The sequence below is a fragment of the Sciurus carolinensis genome, chromosome 18 (assembly GCF_902686445.1).
Source record: "Sciurus carolinensis chromosome 18, mSciCar1.2, whole genome shotgun sequence".
Taxonomy (NCBI): Eukaryota; Metazoa; Chordata; class Mammalia; order Rodentia; family Sciuridae; genus Sciurus; species Sciurus carolinensis.
Window position 1 is genome coordinate 25,473,614 of NC_062230.1, and position 24,741 is coordinate 25,498,354.

General features: G+C 40.5%; 2 protein-coding genes across 5 annotated transcripts in view; one reads left to right on the forward strand and one right to left on the reverse strand.

The window, feature by feature from the left end:
* LOC124970579 (transmembrane protein 180-like) overlaps positions 1-1,964 on the reverse strand; it is a 40,029-nt gene extending 38,065 nt beyond the window's left edge. Inside the window, exon 1 of the mRNA XM_047534036.1 lies at positions 1,870-1,964. The gene's annotated coding sequence lies outside the window, so the exon portion shown is untranslated. The remainder of the gene's footprint in view (positions 1-1,869) is intronic.
* On the forward strand, positions 799-24,363 carry Cdr2 (cerebellar degeneration related protein 2). Of its 4 annotated transcripts, none has more exons than XM_047534044.1 (5): positions 799-1,217; positions 10,333-10,445; positions 20,591-20,739; positions 20,990-21,154; positions 22,557-24,363. In XM_047534044.1, the coding sequence occupies exons 2-5, from the start codon at positions 10,407-10,409 to the stop codon at positions 23,419-23,421; spliced, it is 1,218 nt and encodes a 405-aa protein (XP_047390000.1). In that variant the 5' UTR covers positions 799-1,217; positions 10,333-10,406; the 3' UTR covers positions 23,422-24,363. The 4 variants fall into 4 exon arrangements, with proteins under 4 accessions (XP_047390000.1, XP_047389996.1, XP_047389997.1 ...); XM_047534040.1 differs by lacking the exon at positions 799-1,217 and adding an exon at positions 1,325-1,744; XM_047534041.1 differs by lacking the exon at positions 799-1,217 and adding an exon at positions 6,324-6,347.
* The last annotated feature ends 378 nt before the right edge of the window (positions 24,364-24,741 follow it).

Sequence of the window (24,741 nt, forward strand, 5' to 3'; positions counted from 1 at the left end):
TTCCCTCTCCAATTTTTAATTACAATGTGTGTACAAGGCTTAAAAAAAACAATCTAAGAGGGATGTATAATGTAACTCCAGTCCCATCTCACTTCTCCCTTCAGGCACTTTTAACTATTTCCCATTTTAGTCTGAGAGCTCTCTTACCTGTGGGAAGGAATTATTGAATCATCAGCTTAAGGCATTAACAATTCACCCCTGGGATACAAGAGGATTTAACTAACACTACTCCTCTCTCTTCGATTTTCTGGTAGTTATTATGACCTTCTGTTCTAGAGATCCTCTTTCAATAATATATTTCAACCTCTATCTTTTGTTCCATAAACGTTAAGCAGTAGCACTGCTCTTTGCCTAAAAGCTGAACTGTGAGGTCGGTCCACGTGGAGAACACTGACCTTCTGTCACCCTATTGGAAGAGTTTCCGTGCTAGTTCTGCTTGATGATGCTAAAAGCTCAACACAGTATTCACTGTGCTATGTTTATGGAGAAGGGCGTGCACTGCCCTGCTGGCCATCAAGCCTAGGATGCATGCAGTCTCTCCTCTCCAGGTGCAATGTCATGCCCCCAGATATTTAGCTTGGGGTCTACCAATCTTTTTTAAAAATCGTACGCAAAACTGCTTGCACTTCTCTCCCTTCAAGGAGCCGGCTTCAACCGCACCCCTCCCGCCCCCGAGATTCTCAAGTGGGTGGGGTGCCCATCCTTTTAGAGGGCTTGGAACAATTCCCAGGGACTTGAAGGCGCGGGCTTGGAGGCGCGGGCTCAGACGTCCAGGAGGAAAGAGCTAACTCTCACGGGGCATTTTCTCAGCCCTAAACTCCCCCATTGACCCTGAGTCTCCGCGCTTCACCGAGGGCGAGTCTGGGAGTCCTATGGGAAGAACCCGTGGGCCGGCGGACTTCGGGCACCCTCAATGCCTCCGGTCAGCACCAAGGGCGCGGGACAATAACCGCCCACTGCTCGGAGGCGGGAGTCCAGGCAGCTCGGACTGGCGCAGCTTGTCCACTAACTGCGGGGCGGATCGCCCACCACAGAAGCCGCACAGCCGCCGCCGCCTCCGCACCCGGAACCCCGAAGGCACTCACAAGAGAGAGACAACGCAGGCGAGGGGGCGGGGCTTTCGGCCGCACCCCTTCTCCTTTTCCCCGCCTTCTTTGTTTCTTCCGAAGCCGCCATTGGCTGACTGCCCTCGGGACTGGGCGAGCCGCGAGCCACCGGTGAGACGCGATTGGGCATGTTTGCTGCCGCTCGGCCGGCGGCCGGCTCGCGATTGGTCAAGGAGCCGCCGGGGGTTTGAATCGCATCCCCTGTCGGGGAGGGTTCTGCCAAAGTGCCACGTTGGGCCGGGCTGCGGCGTGAGGAGCCGGCTCTAGGCGCCAAGCGGGGTGCTCGCGCCGGGGCGCCGGCAGTTGGGGCCGTTGGGCGGCGCGAGGCGGGTCGGGAAGCGGGTGGACGGCGAGCGCTGCGGGCCGCCGCGGCGGCGGCCGGCAAGTGGCTGTGGTGAGGTGGTGAGGCGGTGAGGTGGCGCGGCGGAGCCTGGGCGGAGGCGCGTCCCGCCCGAGGGCGGCTCTGGCTGAGGGCGGCGGGACCGGGGGACAGCCCGGGGCAGCGGCGGAGGCGGGACAGCGGCAGCGGGGGACGCTGCCCCTGGAGTCCCCGGCGGAGATGCTGGCGGAAAACCCAGTGGAAGAGTTTGAGATGAAAGAGGACGAGCCGTGGTACGACCACCGGGACCTGCAGCAAGGTGAGGGCGAGGTCGCCCGGCTCGGGGGAGAGAGGCCTGGCCGGGAGACGGCGGGTGCGAAACTGTTAGAAAGTTGTTTCTGCTCGCGGTCGGGGAGGCAGGTGCTGGGAAGGTATCGCGCTCACCTGGCGGCCGGGCCCGCCCATCTCGCCGGCAGGAAGCGTCTGCGCCGGGCCCACGGCCCTGCCGACGCGCAGCAATAATAAAGATCGCCAGTGCGCCTGGCACTGCTTGGAACGCTCTCCGTGGATTAACCGATTTAATCCTCGCCGCATTCCTCCGAGGCGGAGAGAGGTGAACCAGCACCCCTCGAGGTGGCAGAGCCCGGGAAGCCGCCCCTTAGGCTGCTCACCCCGCCGCCGCCTCCTGCGAGTGTCCTCACAGCTCCCTTAAAGGCCAGCAGGCGGTGGGAGCGGCCGCAGGTGGTAGTGGTAGTATGGAGGTATGGCAGGAGCTGCGCCAAGCCCTGTGCACACCTACTCTCTTTCGGTCCGCATCATCACTCTGAGTAGTCTTTGCTATCCCATTTTCCAGACGAGGAAAGCGGAGGCTTAAACGGTGGAGTGGCTTGCCTAAAAGCCAAGGGTGGAAACAGATGTTTTTGAACCCAGAAACTCAGAATGGGGAATCTTAGTCACTGCTCAAACCCTCTCTCTTCCTGGCCATCCCAGTTTCCAGCTTTTACAGTCATTGCCGTGTTTTTTGTTTTGATTGCTTTATGCATAGTTCAGCAGTTGCCAAATGAAATGATTTAAGGACACTTCTACAATTTGCACGTGGATCTCTTGCTGATGGTATCTCCAGGGGACTGTCTTAGAGCAGATCTCGATTTGGAGCCAGTAGTCCCCCCCACACACACACTTTTTTTTTTTTTTTTTTTTTCATATTAGTAACAGGAGTTTGCAATTGGGGAACATTTTTTATGTGTGGGACACTCCGAGGCCCTTAACACAGATGCTCATTTAATCCTCATAACACTAGATACTGTTAGTAGAATCTAATACTAGTTGACTGGTAAAAGAAGATAGTGTTGGGGGAATTAGTTTCACTTCAAATTCCAGAGCAAACATTCTTAACCACTATACTGAATAATCCTCAGGAATTCTTTTTTCAAGCCTCTTCTGTTTCTGCAGTTCTGTGTAAATCAATTATTTCAGCTCTAAAATTGCAGCGAAAACATCTCATTTACTTGAATATTAAATTATCATGATGTTTGTTCATGCTACCATTGAACTTGGCAGAAAAAACACTGCAGACTTGAATGACTTAGAAAAGGGGGGAAAAAAACCTCTTTAGAGAGAAGGTGATTTAATATTCAGTGACTTTAAAGTAGTTCAACATTATACTTATATAGTCTAGCTATTAGCACAGTATTTGCCATCATTTTCTGTATGTCCCAAAGACAAATTTGTCATATATTTCAACGAATGTAGTTTTGGTTTGCCCCATAAGGATTAATGGCCTACTTTGATACTTTCTTTAGGATTAATGAGGCAACTCCATGCAGTTGCAACAGTTGCCTGTAATAAATCAAGCAGTTTGTGTAATCAAAGCTAGATATTTTGTTTCCTGTGTACAAGAAGCATGCACAATTTCTAAGGGCAGGCTTTTTTTTTTTTTTTTTAATCTCCCACATTTAGCTAATAGTTAGCACATTGTAATAGAAGCTTGATTGTAATATTTGTTGAACTAAACTGAAGTACTCATACAGGATTACTGTTTTCATGGCTCTCTTCCATTAAGGTACTTTAATCCACACTTCACTCTCCTCTGTGGGAGGTTATCAGAAACAATCAGTTACTGATTCACTCATCTAAGAAGCAAGTGCATAAGTACAACTCATTGGGGTTCCATGTGGAATTCTCCTTAACCTCTGATCAAAATGAAGTCATCAGAGCTTCAAGTTTAACAAGCCTTAAAGAACCTCTGAACCTCTTTACTGCTGATTTGCACTTGAAATTTGTTCTATACCTTTCAAAAGATTTTTACATCCAATGTCACAATGGTCTTTGACATAACCCTCAACAATATGGGGTAGGAATAGAAGTGAAATTCCAACAATCAAAACTTGTTAATGTGGCCTGTGAAAGAATGAAGGCTACAGTGTGGATAAAAGGATCTTTCCCTCCCCCAATTTTGCTAAATAATGTGTCAAAGAACTCGACTTTTTATGTGGTGCTTAGGATCAAACCCAGGACCTTACACATGCCAGGCAAATACTCTACCACTGAGCTACACCCCCAGCTGTAACTGGATCTTAATAGATTTTAAAGCTTGTTCATTTCTCAAAAAAATTTTTTTTCTGTTCTATGCCAGATGTTAATCTAGGCACTGGGGCCCATGGTGCCTAGATAGGTAGACAGGATACTTAATCTCATGAAGTTGATGTTCTTTCTAGGCATCTGTTCACTACAGAAGCCTGGAAATGCTACCTAGTGCTGTGTGCCCGCTGTGGTGCCTGGCACATTATAGACCTCAGATGTTTGTTACTGAGTAAAGTTTGGGAGCAACTCTGTCTTATGATACAAATCATTTAAGTGGGTCTAATTGGATCTTATGTGTAGAAATCTGTTTTTTTTTTCATCCCGTTAACTTAGGCTTATTTGGAGAGAGTGGCTTAAAACAATGTTTAAAGATCCTGTTCTCAAAGTCTTAACATTACTAAATTTTTTACCTTTAGCAAAGGAAGCCATTACTTAAGTAGATTGAGTACTCCTTTTATCAAAGTTTGCTAGACCATTCTGAAATTGTAGAAAAATTCTAACCTCAGTAGACTCTGTTCTCCTGTTCATACCTTGTTAGAAACAAAGCTGAGTGTAGGCAAAAGGAGAAACCACTTTGCTTTCAAAACACTTGGGTAGAGAGACTATTTTTTTGTCAGAGGGCTGGGTTGGCACAGTGGGAATGCTGACAATAATCTCTGTGGGTAAAGTCTTTTCTGGGACAGCAAGAACCTTCTGTGAAGGTAATGATGGTGTTTTCTTTGAAATGTGCCCCTGAGAACCAGGTGGAAAGACATCTGAGACTGATTTTTCATTTAGGCCAACTGCCATTATAATTGTCCTTTGGTGAGCTGTGCAAGTTAGAATAAGGATTCAGGTTTTGAGTATGTAGATCAGCAAATGACATCTTAGTTTAAAGGAATCCAAAAATTTCTTTTCAAGAGGAGTAACATCTTCCTTATGTGCACCTAATTCGTTGAATCACAGTTTGGAGGGTCATTAAAACTTACACCATCATTTTTCTTAATGTTTATATACAGGTTTTTTGTGTTCCCAATTATAGTAGTGTTGGCAACAGGAGTTAAACAGAAGCGTCACCAAGTGACGCATCTGACTTTGTAATGGGAAAAGCTTTCAGCCTTAATGTTACTGAATTACTACTACAGACTACAGCTGACATGGGAATATGTTTAAGAAATGAAATAAAGATGGGCACTGTGGCATGTGCCTATAATCCCAGCGACTTGAGGCTGAGGCATGAAGAGCACAAGTTCAAGGCCAACCTCAGAAATTAGCAAGCCCCTGAAACAAAAGAAAAAATCAAAAAGGCTGGGGATTAGTTCAGTGGTAATGGGCCCCTGAGTTCACTCCCCAGTTACAAAAGAGAAAAAAAAGTAAAATGGGCAAACTATACTAACAGAAGGATTTAAAGATTTCAAAATTCTGGAAGAAAGGTCCTTTTACCAAAAAAAAAAAAAAAAAAAAAAAAAATTGACTCAGCTGCTAGTTCTGATTTTTTGCCAAAGGCATAAAACTGAATGAATATCTGTTTAAAGCTAACAGTTTACACCATTAAAATAGAATATTACCTGCAAAGACTGATTAGTAAAAGAATATCAAACATACGAAGATATTGATAATATTGTAATTCTCAAGCCTGCAGAAAATCTATGATATTTTTAGTGCCTGCCTAAGCCAAGCCAGTTCAATAGGATTTAGAAAAGACAATGAAAATCCTTATCATAAAATAGAAATGAACAGGTGTGCAAGGCATTGAAACTATATTGCTCTGTGTGTGTTTGTGTACGCGCTTTAATTAAAAATATAAATAAAGAACAGTCCATATTCTCCTATTCTCTCTACTAGTTATTTAGAAGACCTTGGGCTTACTGCCAACTTTTGGCTCTTTTTGGCTATGGAAACCAGATGCTACACAACAGGAAACAAATTTTTTTAAAGACCCAAAAAAAAAAAAAAAGCCCTCCGTAGTCTTTAAACTAACAGATGAAGTAATGTCCTATTATACAGTGTGACTTCACAGACACTTTTCTTGTAGTTGAAACTTGCTAGAATTCTAAACATCCTATGAATTATTTAGGAGACTGAGACTTCAGGTTACTGAAGCAGGTGGGTGTATTATTTAACTGAAAATAAGGATTGAGATAAGAACAAGTCTCAAATTCTTTTTCGTTTGCTATTTACTAGAGTACTTTACTTGGCCTCTGCTTCTGTGGCATAGGGAAGATGCCTTGGGTGCTATTAAATAACATAAGCAGTTTCATAACTGAATGAAAAGTAGTTGATGCAGATCACAAGTCAGTCTTGATTTGGAACAGGTTTCTTTCAGCTCAGGTGTTGATTGCTAGTTAAGAACATCTTTGGTAAGTCTCTGATCCTTCCCAGTGACAAATTAGCACTTTACAACAGGCCAGAAAGAAAGACTTAAGTAATGGTAGGTGATGCTTTGATGTTTGTCTTTAATATATTGTGATGGTTTCTTTGTGGGTCTGTGTATACACTTCGCATAAAATTATTTCATCCTCAACCCTACATAGTTATTTTGCATTTGGTGATAACAGGATATTAACTTGCCTGGGGCTGTGTGTGCTTTCCCTAGCAGAGTAGGCAGTAAATACCCAAACGGTAGAACTCTAGTTTCTCGTTGCTATCTTGACAAGTGAAGACTAATCATCTCAACTTGGGAAATTTGCATCTTCTATCTTAAGAGTATGTTTACCTCCTTTTCATTAGCCTTAAAACCATGCAAATGTGGATGATAGAGAATCATAATGAGAGGGAGTTAGAACCTGTTGACTGAGTAGCTTCTGTCTTACCTGTGACTTACTGTATGAATTTGATCAGGTCATTAAACAGCTTTGTGTTTCATGGTGTCTCATTTTAAAAACCGGGTGACATACCTTGTAAAGATAAAAAGTTTAGTGGCACATGCCTGTAATCCCAGCAACTCTGAAGATTGAGGCAGGAGGAGCACAATTTCAAAGCCAGCCTCAGCAACTTAGCAATTGTTTCCTTTTTCTCAAAAGGAAAAAAAAAAAAAACGGGCTGGGGATGAGGCTCAGTGGTTAAGTGCTCCTGGGTTCAATCCCTGGCACAAAAAAAAAAAAAAAGGATGTGAAATTTATAAAAGTTCTGACTTAACGGTAAAACAGTAATAGTCAATATTGTTAATATTGAAATCATAAGAGAAAGTGTTTTAGCACCTGTCTACCAATATTGTTTAAAATGTTATAAAATGTTTTAAAATGAGCTGGAGTGGTGTGTGGTAAATGTTGCTGCTTTGATTTTTCTTAATGAACAAACTAAACAAGTAGAAAATTATGCACTCAGGTGAACATGACCAGGTAACAAAGTTGTTGCTTTTCTGTTACCATTTATTCTAGGTTAAATTTTACCATTGGTAGTAATGGATAGATGTTAAACCTTATTTGAAAACCTTTAAAAATTCAGTTTAAAATCACATCAGGAGGTTCCTGTTTTCATAACAAATATTTGTTCATTGTAAGTACATTTTGCTGGGTACACTGGCACATGCTTGTAATCCCAGCTACTCCAGAGGCTGAGGTAAGAGGATCACAAGTTCAAGGCCAACCTGAGAAACTTAGCAAGACCTGGTCTCAAAAATAAAAGCGCTGGGGTTGTAGCTCAATGAAAGCGTTCTTGCCCCACTTGCATGAGACCCTGGTTTCAATCTCCAGTGCCACCAAAACCAAACAACTACTAGATATATGCACATGTGCAGCAGCGTACACACAGGTACACACACATATTGATATAACTCTCCATCACATCTAGAATAAAATTCAAAATTTTTCTACCATGACCTATAAAATCCTGTCTGATCTGATTCCTGCCTGTTTCTACCACTTCATCTCACTTGCTGTCCCCTTGGCTTCCTTTACACTGGCTGCTTGGCAAGTTGTAGAATATGCCAAGTGCTTTCTCAGCTCTTGCATGGTGACTTCCTCATCCTTCAAGCTGTAGCTGTCTCTTCAGAGAGATCCTTCTTGTGACCTCCCGTTCTAAATCGGGTCTTTGTCCAGCCTCAGCAACTTAGGAATGCCTTAAGCAATTTAGTGAGACCCTGTCTCAAAAAGTAAAAAGGACTGGGAATGTAGCTCAAGTGGTTAAGCGCCCCTGGGTTCAATCTCCAGTACACCCCGCAAATAAATCAATAAGGCCTTTGTTATCTCCAAATTCAGGGATTTCCCTCCCTTATCTCTCTTTTTTTACGTATGTTTAGTTGTAGATGGACACAATACCTTTATTTATGTGCCCCACGTGTGCTAGGCAAGCACTCCACCACTGAGCCACAACTCCACCCGCAACCGCCCTTGTCTCTCTAACACTGTATATCACATTGGTCAACAAATCCTGATGGCTTTATTTTCAAAACATGTCAGGTTCTTGGCCCTTCACCATCTCCATCTCTGCTACTTGTGCAGGTCCCCATCATCTCTCGGCCAGTTGATTGCATCATCATCCTGTCACTGGGCTGCTGCTTCCCCTTTTGTTTGCATAGCAGCCTGTGCTAGGTTCCTTCACTTTTGATGTAGTGGCCAAATCTTTTTCTTTTTTTTCTTTTTTTTTTTTTTTTTTTGCGGTGCTGGGGATTGAACCCAGGGCCTTAGTGCTTGCAAGGCAAGCACTCTACCGACTGAGCTATTCCCCCAGCCCAGTGGCCAAATCTTGACTTCCCTTCTAAGGTCCTATGCAAGTTAGCCAACCTTGGGGCCTCTGATTTGACTCCCCACCTCCTGCACAGATCCTGTTCAGCCTCCCTGGCCTCCTTAATAGCTCCAGTCAGGCTTTCTCCCAGGGTCTTTGCCCTCGTTTGCCTCTGCCTGGAATGTTGTTCACCTAGTTAGATCTATGTGGGTCACTTTTTCAGTTCCTTCACATCTTGATTGGAATGTCACCACTGTCAAGTTTTTAAAATTCAAATTCTTTATCTACACTCCTCCTATAACCCTTCCTTGCTTTATATGTTCTTTTTAGCACTATTTATTATATATTTTATGCCATTTTTTTCCAATTGGTAAAAAATACATAAGCTCCATGATGGCAGGGAATTTGAGTTCCTAATACCCCTAGTACCTAGAGTATGTTGTCTGATGTTATTGACTGTCTGCATGTATGAATGTCATTTATCACAGTTTGCAAATTTAGTAATTATTTGCTGTCTGGCTTCCCCCATTAATCTGGAAATGTCAACAAAAGCAGGAACTTCATCCATTTTATGCACCATTCTATAGCCAGAGTTTAAATAGTACCTACTAACAAAAACTTTGATTTGTGAATCATTGGATACTAATCGGTAATATTTTGCCTTTTATAATGGCATAGTCTGTAAAGTACTTCCTTGTGAATTACTTTTGATTTTCACAATCTTATCTTGACAGAAGAGCTATTGCTCTAACTCTAAGAAAATTACGTGTAGTCACTGATAAAGTCACTATCTTGAAGCGTTCTGGTAAATTATAGTCATAATTGAACCTCCAGACCTTCCTACTCAGAGTCAGTGCATATCCCACTATTTCAAAAGAGACTGGCCGTGAAATTCACTATGTAGATAAGTTGTAGATAAGTATTTCATTTACCTAAGTTACAACTTGTGTCCTTTTTTTCCCCCCCATATTACTAAATAATTTCCATTTCTGTGTTTGTAGATAATTTAAACAAATCATCTTATGTACATATATGCCTAAGAAAAAAAAGAGTTGGAAAAATTGGGTTTAATGTAATATATGGTTCTATGCTAAATGGAAGTATGAATCAAAAAACATCTTGCTACTTTGCTTAGCTGATTTCTTCATCTTGAGAAGGACATGAAAGAAGTAGAGACTTGGGACAATTTTCTTACTAATACTTACATTTTTCTTTTCTATTTTATTTTTAGTCCCACTAGCAGTCCACAATATTTGACAACAGCCAGATCCATTGGAACTTTAGAAATCACTAAAAGATCTGTCTATACTTTAACTCAAGGGTCCATCCAAAAAAGTAGACTCTCAGAATTTGAGTAAGTCCATTCTACTAGCAAATAAGTATAACTTTAGAAATCACAATGCTGAGCACCATCCCTGAACTAATAACTACATCTCCATAAAGTAGATTGCTATTTTTCACATCATATAAGTAATTCAGGTATGTAATAGTACTTCACTGATTGAAAGTTCCAGTTCAAGTAATTTTAAGTAGAACTGAGGTTTCTTTGGACCATTCTGTGTTGTATTGGGATCTGACTTGTATGTGTTGGGACTTGGTTCATTCTTATTTTAAGGACTGGTTTATATAAAATGGTGAAATGAGTTCATTTGCATTTCCATGATTTCTTTGTTGTGCTAGATCTCCAACTTGCTGCTGAGCTTGGGAAGACATTACTGGATCGGAACACAGAGTTGGAGGATTCTCTTCAGCAGATGTACACAACCAATCAGGAGCAGTTACAGGAAATTGAGGTAATGTCCTTGGTGGGAGAATTGCACTTTGATGTGTGGCAATCACATACTGCTATACTAATGCTTGCAATTAGAAGCAGTATTCTAAGGCAGATTCTTTTTCAAGAATAAGAACCATCAGAAAGGTGGAGACTTGATTTCTACTTTCTTTAGGTTTTCCTAATACGTAAGTTTATGATTTTCATCTTGCTGCACACTTAGTGAAATGAACCCAAAATTTACTGGTATATAAAGCAAACTGAAACTGGGTACCTACCATCCAGCTTAAGAGAGGAAACTATTCATACTATTGAAATTCCACATATACCCACTCCTTGGTGGCATCTCACTTCTTCCAAACACCTTTCCAAATTTGGATTTAGATAAAAAGTTCAAAAATCATAGTACCTGATTTCATAATGTATTTAAACTCCTTGTGCCATTCAAAGAATTAATCATCAAGTACATGTTTCTTTCTCTTTGCTGTTATTTTGATTTATTTTCATTTTCAGTGGATTTTATTAAAATATTACCTTTTGCCTCACTTAAGATGAAAGATGCTAGACCAAAGCTTTAAAATTAAAGGTACTGTGACCTCATAATTGTTCCCATTAAAGAAGCCGAGTTATATGTAGGCCCCTTGACTGTAAAGAAAATTGTGACTATTAACCTGACAATTGCACTATCTAAACAACTTTCTTCATACCCCAAACTTCTGTCCAACCACCCAAAAAGCTTCACACTTAAATTCAGCTATAACTCATTTCCCTCAGTTTGGTAAAGTAGACCCAGGACTCTTGTGTCTAGGTAGAAAAATACAAAAGACACCATTCATTATGATTAGTACTTTCTAGCCCCAATTATAATTCTACAGAGGGATAATCTATAAAGATTTCTAACTTACCAGGCACCATTTTTAGCACATCCTACATCAAGAACATAGAACATCCTCTACCATTAATTGAATTTAACAACTTACAGAGCTTGTTAGAAACCTAAAAATGCAGGAAAAACAGATATTTTAAAACTGTTAAACTAGCAAAATGTTACATGTAGTCAAGGAACTACTTTCCTGTTCTGTTTTTTAGACGTTGTTTTTCAACTCTGTAAGATTTCCTAGAGTAGTCTAGATTGTCATACTCTGAGGTACATTTATTTGTACTTGGGTAGAAACATAGTCTCAATACATTGTGTTAATGTTTCCTATGAACAAAATTCTAAAACCGATACTTATTTTAACATATTTTCTAAGGATAAATGAAAGAAGTTCAGATATTTGTGTAATTGGGAGAATTATGCTTGTTGGTTATATTACAAGCACAGTTGCTTTGTAATTTACCTCATTAAGTTCCAAACTTTCAATTCTGTGAATATTTCAGTGAAATTGACAGGTGCATTAAAATAGGTTGGAAATCATAACCTAGAGCTTACATGTATTATTATGTATAATATGTACCTATTATTTATGTATTATATACTATATGTATGCTTTTATAGGTGTTCCACATCTGACCATGGGACAAAATGGATTAAGTTGTCTACTTTTTCTGCGGTATTGAGGATTAGGCAATTAAAACAGATCATTCACATTCTGAAAGAATCCTAAGATCTTTGAGATTCTTCAAATCTATCTAATGTCATTCATAAAATGTTTTAAAGCATAATGGAAATGAAGTATGCAGTTCAGATTTTAATAATAAATATAGAAAAAATACATGTATAAAATTATTCAAGAAAATTTAGTCAGAGTACTTCCAGAAACACTTTCATGAGACTCTTGTTTCTAAAACAGGATGTGGTCCACTGGTTCATAGATCCAAGCATTGAAGAATTCAGTGTTCTTTATTCAAATTGGTTGGAGCTCAGAACAATCACTGTCTTAGAGTTCTTAACTGCCATTGTAGCTGGCTGGCTGCCTTTGTTTCCTTCTCTCTATAAATTGCTTCATAAAAATAAATAGGGATGGGACAAAACAGGGAAGTGAGGTGGGAGCAGTACTGACCAAGCCCACCTGTCAGCAGGGGACTCCCTTAGACTGGTCTTGCTGCCTTATTCATTTCCAAACCCAGGAAGTCTAACATGTAGATCACAAAGTAGACTTCTGAGGAGGGCCCTCTCTAGTAATCTAAAACAAAGAATGTAAAAGTAACCAGTCAGCCAAAGAGCCTGATTCCCTACTTAAATATGACCCCTGCATTATGTACCTCTTATCATTACATCCTTTAGGAGACCCCCTTAAATTTTTTGTAAGGGCTTTTCCTGAATTTAAACTTTGTCAATTTTTTTCCTCTTTGCTTAAAACTTCTTTATAAGATATACAGGCAGAAAAGAACACAAATCCCAAGTATAGTTTGATAAATTGTTAAGTAAACAGAGCTGTGCAGCTAATGCCCAGATGAGGAGAACATTATTAACCTGTCCAGGAACCACCCCACTAACTAGCAGCATCCTAACACTGACATCCTAGATTAGTTTACCCTGTTTTTGAACTTTACAGAAATGGAATCATTTGTACAAGTACTAAACTAACCTTTTATTTTACTTATTTTACTTATTTGGTGCTGGGAACTGAATGAATCCAGGGCCTGATGCAATAAGCACACATTATACCACTGAGCTACACTCCCAATCCTAAACTAACTTTTTAGAATGTTTACTGGCATTTTTCCTCATTAGAAGAGTAATATATGATCATTTTTAAAATTTAGAGTATTAATATAGTTGAAAGCTAAAAAGTCAGCCCTTATAGCCCATTACCCCAGAATTTAAATTGAAACGGTTAAAAAAAAAAAAAAAGATCCAGAAACAAACTCGTCAGAATTGATAGAGTAGTCAGTGCATAACTGGTGAAAATACTATATAAAATCCCAAACTCAGATGGTCATGGTAGTACACACATGTAATCCCAGCAACTCAGGAGGCTGAGGGAGAAGGATTGCCAGTTCAAAGCCAGCCTCAGCAATTTAGTGAGACCCTGTCTCTAAATAAATGTTTTAAAAGGCTGGGATTTAGCTCAGTGGTTAAGCCACCCTGGGGTCAATCCCTGGTACCAAGATATATAAATAAATAATAAAATGAAATCCCAAATTCTTGATTTATTATGACAGTAGATGACTAGGAAACTGCCAGTCTATTTGTCAAGTATCCATTCAAAACCTTTTTGTGACCTTCAAATAATCCTCATAAAAAATGATCAGTATTTTTGATAGATGTTGATTTTAATGTTAAGGTTTAAGCTATTGAAAGAATAATTCCACTGGCTTCAAAGAAGCCTGTAGCCTGCCACTTTTATTCAGTGCTAATTTCTATTTTTATTTTTTTTAGTCTAGAGCAGTGGGTTTTGTTTTGTTTGTTTCTTTGTTTTTCTATGGGTGAGAGAAGGGGAAAGAGAAGCTGTGGAGAGTTGTAGGATCTGATACCATCGCACAAGCCTTTGGAATTTTAAAGCATTTTGTGCCTTTTTTTTTTTGGTCAATATTTCCCTGTATATTATGCTTATTTCTTGTTTTATTCTATTCCCCCATTTCCCATTGCAACACTGAGGGCTGTTGCTTTGTTTGTTCATGGTCTTTTACACATAGTAGGTAATTGATAAATACTTGTAGAAATCAGTATCTTTAAAGATAAACTGTTGGGCTGGGGAGATAGCTCAGTTGGTAAAGTGCTTGCCTTATAAGCACAGGGCCCTGGGTTCGATCCCCAGCACCGCAAAAAAAAAAAAAAAAAAAAAAAAAGATAAACTGTTTATAGAGCTCTTTCAATAGCATGCTGAGGATTGAATCCAGAATCCAGGGCCTCACTCACACTAGGCATGTGCTATACCACCGACCTATACCCCAGCTGCCTACTTCTGGAAATTTTAAAGGAGGTGGAAGGAGCTCTGGCCTACATGTTAGGAGATTCGGGTGTACGCCCTCAATTTTATTTGCAAATAGCTAGAGAATTTGGCCATGTAAATTGCTTCTCAGATCTGCTTGCTCCATTGTGGAATATGATAATAATGTTTACACTACATTGATAAGGAGTTGTTCTAAGGGGATGAGCTTATGCAAGTGCTGTATTCTGGACAGTGCAAATTGTGCAGAGTTTATTTATACCCATGTATTAAGGATTTTTATAATGAAAAAATCTTATTCTGAAAAAATAAATCCTCTTGAATTACTGGAGAGATCTTTAAAATAAGTCAAGCTTTTTTAATAGAATTATAGGTGACTTTGGTTTTCACAGTCATGCCCTCCCACCCCAAATTTCCTACAGGGAAAATATATTAATCAGAGAAAAGAGGCTTTTCAAAGGTAATAGGAAATATTTTTTCACTATTATGGAAAATCATTTTAATACTAAATTCAGAGGATTGGGGCTGTAATCCTTCATTTAAGGATAATCCCAACACTGCTGGAAACCTGAATATCCATTCCGTTCCATTCTGTGTGTGCTTTTAGTTTGGGTTGTGTGTGCCTGCCCCACATTCCAGGTTAGGTTCTACAGTTGCAAAGAGGTGTTAAATAATCCTGCTGGCCTTTCTTTTCCATTGGCTTAACCTCACTCATAAAGGTGGCTTGTTTTATAGCCTTTGTGCATGACAAGAACCCTGTACTCACAGCTGGGGTGACTTTCTGTGCAAAGTCCTAGGCAGTCAGATAACCCAAGGCTCTATTCTGGCCATAGATTGACATTTTTGCCTGTATTTCTGCTACCCCGTGTCCTCCTTTCTCCACTGTTTTGCTTAACATGTCTTCTCTTCCCCTATTTAATATGGAAGTCAGATTCATTTGAGACTGTATTGGAGATTTTGAATTAAGAAAATCAAATCAGAAGCGTGTCTGTACCTTGCAATGAATGGTAGGAAATAAGCGAATTCATTTCCTTCTAGATTCAGAAAAAAAAAAAAAAATGGGTAAATACTAATTTAGAGACCAGACCTGAAACCTCGGCATCTGACTCCATAGAGTTAGGAGTTTGATGTTTGCCTTACATCAGGACTTTTAGAGATCAAAATTTTTTTTAAGTTGCTTACCAAATTAAACTCTTTGTAGGTAATATATAACTGAGTCTTGGAGAAGTGAAAGACTTTTCTGATTAAGTTTGACTTAACATAATAAGATTAAACTACTGCATGTAAACAAGTTCCTTGCCATTCTTTAGATTATCCTCAAAGCCAAGTCTCTGAGACTGAAATATCGCAAGTTCTTAATGGTGTCATTGTGTTTTTATCACACTTTTATATATCGAATAAGGGGCACTTTTTGTAGTTTTTTTTTTTTTTTTTTTTTTTAATAGCCTCTTTGTACTTATTTGCATATCGACTTGGCAAGAGGCAATGACTTGGGACCCATGTAGTAGATGGTAGGAATTGTAAATGTCTCCCCTTCAAGTTACTGGTGGGTTTTGTTGCCTTGGGAATAAGCAGAGAAATAATCTGGAAATGAGGAAGGAGGAGAGAATTAGTGACTAATAGGCTCTTTTCCCAAGAGAGCTAAAACCAAAGTCCATCTCAAATCTTTCAATTAAGACAAATGTCAAGAGAGATTTGAGGGGTTGTGAATAGAGATGTAGAAATTGCCATTTAGCTAGCATTTTTTCGTCCCAACTCTGTGTAAAGAATGAACTAGACAGATAAATAAGAACCTTTCCTTCTTAGAAAGAGGGTGACTTTAGTGAGTTAACAGTTCATCTAATTGTTATTGTGTTGTTTTGAGGGAATCACAAAGGGTGCAAACAGCTTATGTTTGAAATGAGGCCTTAAGAATAACCGAAGCTATTTGTAACTTCACCTGTGTTTGTGTGTGTGTGAGAGAGAGAGAGAGAGAGAGAATGCTCCCTGAACCCTCTTAACTATCTTAAGCAATTAAGATTTACATCATCACTACAGTGTGACATGAAAATATCTGTGATTTCTGTTGGTGATGAAGTCGCAAATATCTATTACTGGTTTGTTGCCTCCATTCATAATCCCAGGAAATGCTCAGTTTCCCAGTTAGGAATTAGCAAAGTATCTTGTCTTCCTCATCTGAGTTCACAAGACCCTCTTATTTGTGGACCCAGAGTACTGCTGCTGACTGAGGTGGAGCCAGACAGGAGAAGCACATCCTTGGGAGAGGGGAGTTTAGGGTAAAGGCCCTAAAGGAGGGAAAAGCTTGCCTTACCCTGGGGCAATGGTAGATTTAAGGTGAAAGCACCCTGAATGTGAAAGAAGAAAGGATCAATGCTTAAGGAAATATTAATGTGATGTGATAGACATTAAGTAATTGTTTTTCCCTCCTTAGGAATTGTGGTTATGCTAAAATCAGAAGTTTTCTCTCAGAAATATATACTGCCTTGGATTTACTTTTAAATGATCAAGGTTGTGGAGAGTAGAGATGTTATGAGACTGTATAAGACTGTTGATAATTGTTGACACTGGATTATGGGTATACGGGAGTTTATGAAGCAATTTTATTCTGCATTTATGTGTGTTTAGAACTATAATTAAAAGTTTTAAAATGTAATGGGTAAGATTAGCCATCTGAAGAAAAGTTAAGAAGGGGCATTCAAAGTAACTAGTGTATAATTTCAGGGAATTAGTGATTATAAGAATATACCAATTTTTTTAAATAAAGAGCACTATAATGATATAGTTAAAACATAGCTTAATCTTAATGTGAATAACTGCAAGCAAGCTAAGGCCTAAGAAGGCAAATGGTAAGTGTAAGCTCAGCGGCACAGTTAGCGGCCAAGTAAAATCGGACAGAAAGTGGCTGAAGCAAACTTTATTGGAATTTGGCTCTCACGCAAAATTCCCAGACCCCCCCAGGGTACAGCTCAAGTAGGGACCTGGAGAAAATCCGCACGTGACCCTGGCTGCCAAGGGTTTTTATAGGCCGGGATGGGAGGGGGGGTCCTGCTGAGTGACAGGTGGATGTGAAGGGTCAGTGGAATTTTCTAGCCCACTTGATGGTCATCTTTGGTGGACTGGCCTTTGTTCCAGCTGCTCAGCTCTGCCCCCTACAGTCGCCTAAATTCCAACCTAACAGTAAGTATTAAGGTTAAATAGTCAAAATTTTGGCCAGGGATGTTGCTCAGTGGTAGAGTGCTTGCTGAGAATATGTGAGGTCCTGAGTTTGATCCCCATTGTCAGGTCTCCACACTTAGGTCTTCCTAGTGAATCTTAGCACATGTAAAGGGTGAAAACTTTAAAGAAAGATGACAGTAGCTAGCTGCCTCTTACTGAGTAATTTTTTCATATGCCAGAGACCATGCTGGACTCTACAAATATTAACCTTTATGTAAATTCATATATTATATTTGGAGGAGGAAAAATAATCTTTTCTGGACCCCTGTGAGTTATTTGTTGGAACAGACCCCTGCAACAAAAGACAGATTAACAAAAGAAAAACAAGAGTTACTAACATACATTTTATATATATATATACATGGGAGATACCCCAAAGAGTAATTCTCCAAGAGATGGCTTTGAATTCCATCTTATTTAGCATATTAACAAAGAACAATACATTTTCAAGAGAAGTGACAAGACTTTTGAGTCTCTAGGGGCAGCAATTTATGGGAAGGCAAATGAATGGCAGACAAGGCTGACTAAGCTTGTTAATGTAGACTCCTCTGGTGCAGAGTGGCCCATGAGAGTCTAAAGTTGTCTTCAGTGGTTAACCTTTGTTCTACCTGGCAAAGAGGGAGGGGGAGGATATCCTTTGTATAAATCTATGCCCTGCTTTTAGGCAGATACAGGAAGGGCAGCCCAATAGTCCTTACACCAAAGAGGCACATTGTGCTGAGACTCTTCCTGGTCCTTCCATATATATATATTAATCTTACAGCCTTATGAGGTAGTTTGAGGAAATCTGAGAAAATTCGAGTTCAGATCTGACTCAAACTTGGCTCTTAGGTACTATACCACTGCTTCCAGCCGGACACTGTGATCCTGTGCCCACTAAGAGGCTTCAGTTCGTGAATTGACTTTTCATGTGCCGTTTATGGGGCACATGTGTTCTACATAGAGGATGTGACTGTTCCAGTCATTGGGCAGGATGTGTTCCTGTCATAATTTAATAAATTAGTGTCTGATTATACATTAATCTTTCTAAAGATTGTTGTGAATCCAAAGAATACTTGGAGTTTTATACTTGATATAAAGTAGCTTATAGCATTTGTACAGGTATATATATATATATATATATATGTGTGTGTGTGTGTGTATATATATATAAGTATCTGTGAACATATATATTCCTGTGATTCTAAACCTTCTTCCCACTCCAATTTTCCTAAGGGATTGCACACATTCCTGTCAATGACAGGAACTTCCGGTGATGTTGCTAACCAGAGAGTAGGATTAAGAACCCAGTCCTACAGTTCTGAAAAAGCTTCCCCTAGAGAATTTTACATTGATTTTCAAGGGACCAAAAAAAACTGGTGGAGGTTGAGGCAGTAAAGATACCAGATTTTCATAGGCATCATGCTGCGTGGGCACATGTCTCACTTAATCCTGTCAGTCTACATGGTAGGTACTAACAGATTCACAAACCTTCATTATCAGTTCTGAACCCAAAAAGATCTATGAACCAAGATTTTTCCCTTAACTTTGCAGCAAGTTCATTTGGCAGCAGATCTTGATCTGAACTGATCAAGACTGCTTATAGTCTTTGTACTTTTTGATGCAGAAGTATTAATACTTGATTACAGGGTCCTGCCCAACCTCACAGAGGTATCGCAAAAGTGTAAGGCACGAACACCATGTTGTTTTTCTAGAATGCAAAGAATTTTCCAAAATACTTTTGGCTCCAAGAGTTTCAGATAAGAAAACCAAAGTTAGAGAGGCTATGTGGTGGCTCAACACATTGCTGAGTTATGTAACTAGATTTGAGAAAAGACCACAGATGCTTTTCCCAACACTGTAAGAGTCCATTAAATATCAGTTAGCCCTGTTCTTTGAAAGCAGTCTGTTGACCCTGCAGGTACTTAAAGAGCTATGTAAAATGCCTCAAGAAGAGTGTGATTCCCTTTATCATAACTTGGCCATTTAGAAAGAAATCTTAGCAGGACCAAAACAATCTGGTCAGTTCCTCACAAACAAGGAGGATGACAGAATACTCATAGAATTAAAAATAATAGTGGCCATCGAAGCATATTAAACTAAAATATATTTCTGGTTAAAGTTTTCATTACTTTTTGCCCAGAATGCCTTAACTCAGAAAAAAACTGATTTTTTTAAGTGAAAATTATCTAGAATCCTCCACTTTAGGCTTTCTTTTTCCTGTTAAATATGATATTTTTGTTTGAACTTTGTTTTGTTTTGTTTTGCGGTGCTGGGGATCAAACCCAGGGCTCTGTGCTTGCAAGGCAAGCACTTTACCAACTGAGATATCTCCCCAGCCCTTGTTTGAACTTTGATCATGCTTTCTGAGCTTTTTCTCCTGAGGGATTATCATATCTCCCTTTATATTTTCCTTTTAAATATTAATTTTATGCATATTTTGTAAAATTAGACCAGCCTCATGATGCATAGGAATACTGGTAAGCATTGAGGGAGCTAAGCACGTGAAAGATGCTCTGTGCTTGTTTCTTAAGTCAGGTAGTTTTTTTTTTGTTTTTGTTTTTGTTTTTTTTTTTCTTTTGGAGTGCTGGTGTTTGGAACCCAGGGCCTTATTACACTTGTCAAACAAGCACTCTACCACTGAGCTAGCCCCTCAGCTCCTAAAACCAGTAGTTTTATTGGGATTTAAAGTATTATGGTATAATACAAATTATACACTTGGTCTTTGTCCCTGGTTCCTGGATAGAGCTCCTAAAACCCTTGGAATTTCTGGAGTGCTAGGATAAGCACTGACTGGAGAAACCAAGCACATGATCAGGGGGTTAGAACTACCAGCCCCACTCCTCAGCTTCTGAGGAGGGGAGGGGAGGGGCTCGAGATTGAGTCAGTCTCCAGTGGCCAGTGATTGAGGTAGTCATGCTTGTGACATGAAGCTTTTTGATTAAAATTGAAATAAGGCTACAGGAGCTTTTGAGTTGGAGAATGGGGGATGTGCCAGGAGGGTGCAGAGCCAGAGACAAAGCTCTGCGTCAGCCCTCAGCCCACGCTCGTTGGTGTGGAGAAACAGAATTGGTGTTGAACCCTGCCAGTGTCTTATCTGCTTGTGTCACCTGGTTGCAATCATCTTCTCCTACAGTATCTGACCAAGCAGGTGGAGCTTCTACGGCAAATGAATGAACAGCATGCAAAAGTTTATGAACAACTAGATATCACAGCAAGGGAACTGGAAGAAACGAATCAAAAGCTTGTTGCTGACAGCAAGGCCTCACAGCAAAAAATTCTGAGGTAAAATTTCTAGAATCTATAGAGGAAACTCTACGGGAGTCATTTAGTGTAATTTGGAATAGACATGACTGTAGAGGGTTTGAGTCAAGTGGGTAAAGTTTGAGTTTAATTCTTTTGAGAGATGAAGATTAACTGTAAGTCCTTTCCAATTAGAAAGCCCAGTTTGAGTGGCTTGTAACTAATCTCTCCGCTGCTTTTGTCCTTAGTATAATATGACAAGGAGTGATTGGCTTCTGTGTGTTCCTCGCAGCCTGACTGAAACAATTGAATGTCTACAAACCAACATTGATCACCTCCAGAGCCAAGTGGAGGAGTTGAAGTCGTCTGGCCAAGGGAGGAGGAGACAGGGGAAATGTGACCCAGAGAAATCGACACCCAACTTCTCGTGTCTGAAGGAGCTCTATGACCTCCGCCAGTAAGAGCCTGCTTTTCTGTGGATTTATAAGTTGGAACATCGTGTCATTGACACATCCTAGATTCCAATAGTTTAAAAGTACCATTTTTGGGAAATGGCATTTGGCTATTAAATTGCCAGTGGTTTGAACAAATCCACTTAAACATACAAATTTGAGATCTTGGGTTCTAATAATTTTATGAAAACTCATTTTGCAAAGTCTCGAGCATTTTTTTTTTTTTCATTCCTTTCAATGTGTTAAATCTTGGTGTAAGATTAGGTATAATTCTGATAGAGTACAGATTTTTTAGTTGTATTTTACCTTAGAGTGAAGGAAATACATAGGAATTTCAGCAAAACAAAAATCCAAGAGAACATTTTTTTGTTATTTTGCCTGAAGAAATGCCTTTTTATGATTTAGAGTTATGAGTTTAAATCTTTAAGAAGTATTTATTGAACACCTGATGTGCAGCAAGTGCTTCGCCAAACATGAGGAATGGTGGCCAACACAGGTACAGTCCCTGCTTCTGTGAGCTTCATCTTAGTGGAGGGGCAGCCCTGCAGTAATCACACAAATAAATACAGTTCCAAGTTGCCTGGACTGAAGAGGAGAGAGACCATTGTTCATTGGTGGTTCTCACCCTAGACTGTCCACCAGCTCACCTGGAATTTTGCAAAGTGGAAACAACCAACCTAAACTAGAATTTCCAGGTGTAGTAAAAAGCTGGCTAGAAGTCATAACAGTAGTGGTGCCTAACCTTGCCTGAATATTATGAATTGCTAGAGAGCTTTTAAAAACCCTCCAGGTCCAGGCAGCAAACCAGCAAGGTCAGAATAGATGGGGTGGAATAGATAGAATAGATAGCTGCCTAGATGATTCCATCTGCAGCCAAGGGTATGAGCCCCTGGGCTGCTGTATTTCCTAGGAAGGCAGCTATCATGCTGCTGGCCTTTGGGAATGGATGCTCTGTGGTACTTTAAAAATAAAAAACAGTCACAAAAATTGTTTGCTTTCATGTGTTTATTTACCAGCCTCACAGTTTCACTTCAGCCTCTGTTCTAATGTGGAATAAGCTGAAAATCATTCATTGTCACAACTCCACTAAAGATTTAGTTCAAGCGCTAAGGTTGTGGCTCAGTAGTAGAGCGCTTGCCTAGCCTGTGTGAGGCACTGGGTTTGAACCTCAGCACCACATATAAATAAATAAATTAAATAAATAAATAAATAAATGTCCATTGACAACAAAAAAAAGTATTAAAGATTTAGGAGGCTGGGGAGATAGCTCAGTCGGTAGAGTGCTTTCCTTGTAAGCACAAGGCCCTGGGTTCAATCCCTAGCACCAAAAAAAAAAAACACCCATAATCTCTTCCTTTGCATTCTTGGTTGACCTGTGTGCTATATTCTTTCAACTTTCTCCCCTAGACACTTTGTGTATGACCATGTGTTTGCTGAGAAGATCACTTCCTTACAAAGTCAGCAAAGCCCCGATGAGGAAGAAAACGAGCACTTGAAAAAGACAGTGACAATGTTGCAGGCCCAACTGAGCCTAGAGCGGCAGAAGAGGATGACCATGGAGGAGGAGTACGAGCTTGTGCTGAAGGAGAACAGCGAACTGGAAGAGCAGCTAGGGGCCACGGATGCCTACCGGGCGCGCGCACTGGAGTTGGAGGCTGAGGTGGCAGAGATGCGGCAGATGCTACAGGCTGAGCACCCGTTTGTGAATGGGGTTGAGAAGCTGGTGCCAGACTCTTTGTTTGTTTCATTCAAAGAGCCCAGCCAGAGCCTGCTGGAGGAGTTGTTCCTGTCTGTGCCAGAAGCACATAGAAAGCCTCTCAAGCGCAGTAGCAGCGAGACAGTCCTCAGCAGCTTGGCAGGGGGTGACATCATGAAGGGCCACGAGGAGACCTGCATCAGGAGGGCCAAGGCTGTGAAGCAGAGAGGCATCTCCCTTCTGCATGAAGTGGACACTCAGTACAGTGCTCTGAAGGTGAAGTACGAAGACCTGCTGAAGAAGTGCCAGCAGGAACAGGACTCCCTGTCACACAAGGCAGTGCAGACTTCCAGGGCTTTGGCCAAGGACCTGATGGGCATGAACACCCCACCTGAATCAGGTGCCAGCAGCTGGGAACCTGCCTCTGTCACCCCAGAGCCCATCAGTTCTCCCAGTACCACGACACCCCCGGAGTACAAAGCACTGTTTAAGGAGATCTTTAATTGCATTGAGAAAAGCAAGCAAGAAATAGATGCACAGAGAACAAAATTCCGCTCTCTCACTCCTTATTCCTAAATGAGTCTCCAGCTTTACTGCTAACTTACCTGTCTTACCACCCTTCTCCCTTTCAGACTCCAAAGCCTGATGTTTGATGTTGCTCATGATATTTGCCTCATTGCTTTGCTTATGTAGCAAATGCAGGCAGCAAAGAAAGGAGGTAGCTAATGATGTCAGTTCTGTAATCCAGTTCCTTCTAAGTGTTGTAGGAAATCCCATGATAAACTGGCCTCTGGCTGGCACAGTCATTAGGCTGCAGTTCCTGGAAAAATCTTAGAGCCAGTCAAGGGATGTCCATGCTCCTGGAGAAATAGGCTTGGAGTCACTATCATAGTGGGGAAAGGACAAGGGTTGGAACAAAGCTGAGCAGTTGCCTCCTTGCTCAACTTCTCAAAACTATGTAGAAGTCAGGGCTGCCAAACTGAAATACCTTTTGCAAACACTGTTGGATACTGTGAATTCGTTTCGGAAGAATGTTCAAGAGAAAGCGGAGTCGAATCCAGAATAAGTGACATTAATAAATCCACACCCTCCAGTTTTGTTATATCCACTACCAGTTGAACTGTGACAGAATCCAGAATAAGTGACATTAACAAATCCACCTCCTATATTTAAAAGTTTTTTTCAAAGCTACAGCCTTTAGGATAGGGGAGTGTGTTTAATTCCTTTCCCAAATTTAAGCTAAAGGAGAAAAGATCCCTTCTGCTCCTCGATGTGGCCTGGCTGGCCAGCGTGCCCGCTGGCGCCACTCCTGCCAGCTCTGAGCATTGCTCTAAGTGGTTTTGACTTGCTGCAGAAATTCCCATCTGCTACTTTACTAAGCAGTGTTGATGTTCTGACTGTGGAAATACACTCTTACTCTCATTTGCTACTTTTAATTTAAAACTATTTAAGAGAACTGAGGTTCTGATTATTGTATATATTTTTCTAAAAGCTGAATAAAGCTACCTATGAAAATGATCTTGTTATTTTCTGTCATTTCATTATTGTAACCAGTTGTCTTCCCCACCCCCCAACAAACATCTCTAGGAAGATTTGAGAGTAACTTTCCCCCAACTTTCATTTAAACAGAGAATTCTTGGGATTGAACCCAGAGAGGTGCTTTATCACTGGGCCACATCTCCAGCCTTTTTTATTTTAAGACAACATCTCTCTGAGTTGTTTAGGGCCTTGCTAAGTTGCTGAGGCTGACCTCAAACTTGTGATCCTCCTGCCTCAGCTTACCAAATTACTGGGATTACAGGCATGTGCCACCACACCCAACTAATAGCACAAATTCTGCTCAAACCAAATTTAGGTGAGCATTGGTTCTAAGTTAGCTTTTCTCTTGGATTAAGA